Source organism: Nestor notabilis, unplaced genomic scaffold (assembly GCF_000696875.1).
Source record: "Nestor notabilis isolate BGI_N333 unplaced genomic scaffold, ASM69687v1 scaffold16825, whole genome shotgun sequence".
Lineage (NCBI taxonomy): Eukaryota > Metazoa > Chordata > Aves > Psittaciformes > Psittacidae > Nestor > Nestor notabilis.
The window spans coordinates 1-4,684 of record NW_009929919.1 but is presented as its reverse complement, the minus strand read 5'-3'; the positions used below and the strand labels follow the sequence as shown (position 1 = coordinate 4,684).

At 43.6% G+C, this 4,684-nt stretch overlaps 1 protein-coding gene across 1 annotated transcript in view; it reads right to left on the bottom strand.

Annotated features, from left to right (window-relative positions):
- TSN (translin) overlaps positions 1-83 on the bottom strand; it is a gene marked incomplete at its 5' end in the record, with an annotated part of 2,675 nt that extends 2,592 nt beyond the window's left edge. Inside the window, one exon of the mRNA XM_010015203.1 lies at positions 1-83. This exon is cut by the window's left edge and continues 4 nt beyond it. Within this exon, the coding sequence (XP_010013505.1) occupies positions 1-83 (83 nt within the window).
- Positions 84-4,684: the final 4,601 nt, after the last annotated feature.

Below are 4,684 nucleotides of genomic sequence, written 5' to 3'. Positions count from 1 at the left end.
AGCAGGAAACTTGGTCTTCAGACATTCCAGCTGTGTTTTCACTGTACCAAAGTGTTCACGAGCCTTCTGACATTTCCTTGGTACTGAAAAAGAAACAGCGCAACAGTCAATACTTGACAAAAAGTGGGGTTTTGTAAACAGAGAGTTTTCCAGTGTTGACAGTGCTATTTACACTCCTTTGTTGTCCACGACAGTCTATCGAGATGTGAAATCAAAGAAATTCTCATTGTCACACCATGAGTCACACAGGTGGACTCACGAACTCCATGGAACTCCTGAGTTCCACACTGTCTAATCTGCTCTAGTTTCAAATGTGAGCCAAGATGCCTCAGTATTATTTGAGAATCACTGCTAATCATTACTGTTGCTATGAAACTTAGGTCATGGATGAAGAACCCATTCTGTAATGGGCACTGACAGAAGAAAACACTGGAAAGGTCACAGCCTACAGACCAAAAGGCAATGGGGATACAAAGAGAGATGGAGGCAGGAGTCGGGGAACATAAGAGTTAGTGTAATGTTTCTCTATGGAACAAAGGAACTGAGCAGGGTGGCAAACAAGCAATGCTGGAGATGACAAGCAGAGATGTCGAAAGGCTGGAAAAGGCGTCGCGTACGAGACCTCACCTGAGGTAGCAGAGGGGCAGTTTTCTGTACGGGTCTGTAAATGTGCAAGAGCTGAGATCATGGCAGCAGATACTCGAGGAGCAAGGGAGGGAGTCACAAGAGCAGCGACACGGTTAAAGCCCCATGCTATGAGCCCACCCGCCTGTCTGGAGCAGCACAGATGCAGACTGCGATGCAGAAGGAAGGACATGCCAGAGATCAGGCATGAGCTGATAACGGGACATTTTTAGCTTTAGCTGTATGGATGGAGTGAGAGAAAGAGATGGCCAGTTGGGCTATGCAGGTGTTACAAAGAGAGAAACAAGATGTTCTGGAGAGCACTCTCATGCAGTGGTTTAGAAGAGAAAGCAACCATCAGACCACAAGCAATAGAACAGCACTGCACACAACAGCCGGCCCAAGAAAGCACATACACACCAGGCAGTGCTGCCAAACAACCTGTACAGTCAAAGGAAAAGCAACTTCTCTTTCTCAGCTTTAAAATCTTAGAATATTTTTTTTTATGAATCAGAGTTAGGTTAGATGAGGTGCAACATCCCTTCAGGAAACTGCATTTCCTGCTTTCAAGTGATGTATTTGAAGAAACTGGGTTTCAGCCTGACCGATGGATGTTATACCTCCTCAGAGAAACGGTCCCTTGTTTATGTGTCACCCACTGCCACCTCCCATTTATTGGCACAAGTTACAGCCACACTGCACCCGCAGCACCAGGGCCCTCATCAAACCACTGTCTCTTAACTGCAACCCTCTCAGGAATCCTGGTCACAACCCAAGGCAGGCAGTAGATCACCCTGGCAGGCTCTCCTGCATTTGATGCATTTAAGTAAGATCTAGAGAAGCTAAATCAGAAAGTTTTGATGGATGATTTCTATCAAATAAGCTCTACTAGGAGAGAACTATAATTGAACTATAATTGATAGTTATATATATATAGATAGAATATAGATATATATTCTATATAGATTTCTATAGATAGAATATAGATATATATCTATATAGATATTCTAGATATAGATTCTATATAGATAGAATATAATTGAACTATAATTGATAGAATTATATGTATCAAATAAGCTCTACTAAGTCACTTAAGTGTTCTTAAAAAACTTCAATTAATAAACCATCATTTTGTTAAAAAAGAAAGGGGGGGGGCACTTAAAAAGAAAAGCTTCAGGATGCAGAGGGTGAAAGTGCTCTGTGTGTCAGCCAGAATGAACGAAATGTGTGAAGCTCACTGACAGCCATCTGAGCACCATCCTCGGACTGTGGTGTCTGCCTCAGCTGTGCAGGCCATTGCCTGGCATCTGGGGACAAAGTAAGTTCTGCCAAAGGAACCTGTGACAAAAATAATCAATCTTTACAGGAAAGTTTTGGACAACAGTGCTTAGTGATAGACACATAACCTCCCAACTTCAAGCTATCCTCCTGCTTCCTTGGGTATCACCCATGTTTGGCTAAACTTGACACAATGTATTTCAAGAGCAAAGACCTACTAAGCTGACTTTCAGTCTCTGAAGACCCCATCTGTCCCTCAGATCCATGTCAGCTAACAGCAGGCTGCAGCACACGCTGCCCTGAACAGTTCTCTCTGCAAGTTCTCAAACTCCATTTTGGACAGGGAACAGAGGAAGCTGAAGGCGATCCTCTAATCCTGTTCCAGAAGATTATGGCCTGAGGCTCTGCTGGTTTTCCTTCCCTTCCCCACAGCTAAATAAAGGCTACGACTGCAACTGTGTATCTCACAGCAAAGCAGAGTCTCACGCTCAGTGCAGAGGGAGACCACAGCTAAGCCGGCACCATCAAATAGCTGTCATCTGTGGGTAAGTAGCTGCCCTGCAGTAAAAGAGGTTAGATGAAAACTCCATGGAAACGGCTGTAACTGAGAGGTATTTAAATTCCTGGAGAACAGAGGGAAGGCATTGGGTGGGCAAGACAATGTTTCAAATACCAACAATCCCATAGTTTTATTAACTGAGCTCAGGCCAGCCCCTACCCTTCTTGCTGGCAGGACAGACTGCTCAGCCGGTGCAAATCCCTTCCCTGGTTCCAGCAGCTCTCTGTCGCCTCCTTGAGTTTTCATCACTCTGTTTCAACTGATGATGGAACAGTAATTGCGAAGGATCAACCACCAGGCTGGGGGCGAAAGCTGCCTCCCAGGGGACCGGGTACAACAAGCTGCACAGCCTCTCCTGGCAGCAGCACCAGCTTCAACCAGCCACAGCAGCCACCCAGCATCATTAGCTACCCTGTCACCTGGGAACTTGCAGTAGTCAATAGTATTCTTGCTTTTTTATTAGTTTCCAGTTTATATACTTTATTTATTATTTCATATTTTAATAGTTCACTACAGATTATTAATAGCATTCATAGTTTTTCTTATATCTTGGAATAAATAAATATAAACCTAAAGAGTCTAAATACGATGAAGTCTAGCAAGAACTCTTTTGCCACAAATAATCCTTTCATAGTTACAAGTCATTGTTTATCCCTTTTTAATCTACTATGAAAGTATTATTCCAGTTTCTTAGTCAAAACGTGGTACTGACTCAATGAGATGCTGTAAAAAAGCCACACAGACATTTAAGCAGTAATCTACTACTGCAGATTACTACAGCCATGATCAAATAAAACTGCAGTCTAAATACATGACATCTGACAAGTGCTATTTATCCCCCAAACATTCCTTCTGCTAACTGGTATTGCATTATTCTGCTGTTAACCTTTCTTCACTTGCTTGATTGTGCTTCTAATTGATGAGAAACAGACAGGTCTATTATCATGAGTTAACGCCTAACCTAGTAAGCATGTATTCGTTATCTTTGGTATTACAAGAATTGTAAGATTAGGGTGGTGGGGTTTTTTTTCTTGGTGTTCACTTTTAACTCCTCTAAATCTCTCCTCAGACTCTGCAAGTTTCAGGACCAGCTCTCTCCCTACCCCCACAAAAAAGAAAATCAATGGAAAATACACTGGGCCAGACACGGGTCTCTACTATTCAATGCTGGAAAGCAACCCCTAAAGTTTCTACCCACACAAAACAACTGTCACAACATCCACTGGTTTTCCAGCTTAGAAAACTGAGCTTATGCTTGTGTAAATTAACCAGTGAGTAGCTGTAATCTTTAGCACAGCCAGATTCCCTAGGCTCCTGGGTGGGAGCTGCACTTGCCAGCAGAAGTCAAGCCTCAGGCACTGCACGTTGCTAAGCACATACCCTCTCAGGGGCCAGAGAAATCCCAGGCCACCAGCAGGTCATCAGGCTGGTAACAATTACTCAGCTCTGCAGGTGAATAAAACAGCAGCTGGTGAGGTATTTTCTTCTATTCACCTTCAGAGGGTGTCTCAAGAGATTTCTCCTTTTCCTAAATCTCTCTCAAGAATTTCTGGGAAAGTTGGATGGTTGTGTCTTCTCAGGAAATATTCACTGACTTGAAAAAATAGCTTATAAGTGACATATTTAAGGGAAAAAACCTGTTTACTCCAGTAATCTCACCAGTGGGTTGAAAAGTGGGGATAGGGGAGAAGGAAGAGCACATATGACATCGAGGTCTGTAGGGCTGTTCTCATGCCCTGGAGGAGACAGGCTGGCCCAGAAATATTATGCCAAAAATCTTACATTAGTTTGGATTGAAAGCGAGGAACTAGGCTCCCTACAACCCAAACCTCAAAGCCAGCAGAACAATTCCTTGATGTATAGCAAACATACATCAAGGACAACTCCTGCTTTATCTTCACTCTTTGCAAATTCCCCTTATATTTTGCAGCATTGAGCAGATTTTACACACACGCAGAGCCAGTCTCATACAAACCAGACTAAAGACCCCCTTTCTCTCACCATCTCGAGCACCTCCAGGGCATTCAGGATCACAGTTTGTTGGGGGATAGGGTGAAGAGGTGAGGAGGGGGATACAAATGCCATCAGGTGATGGTAAAATTGATGTGCGCATAAAAATCCATATGCACATCACGTCAAGGGAATCCTGCATAGGAGCCAATGGAAGGGCTCAGAAAACGAACTCCTCTAAGAGAAGCTCTCCTGCGCTGAGACAGCGACACA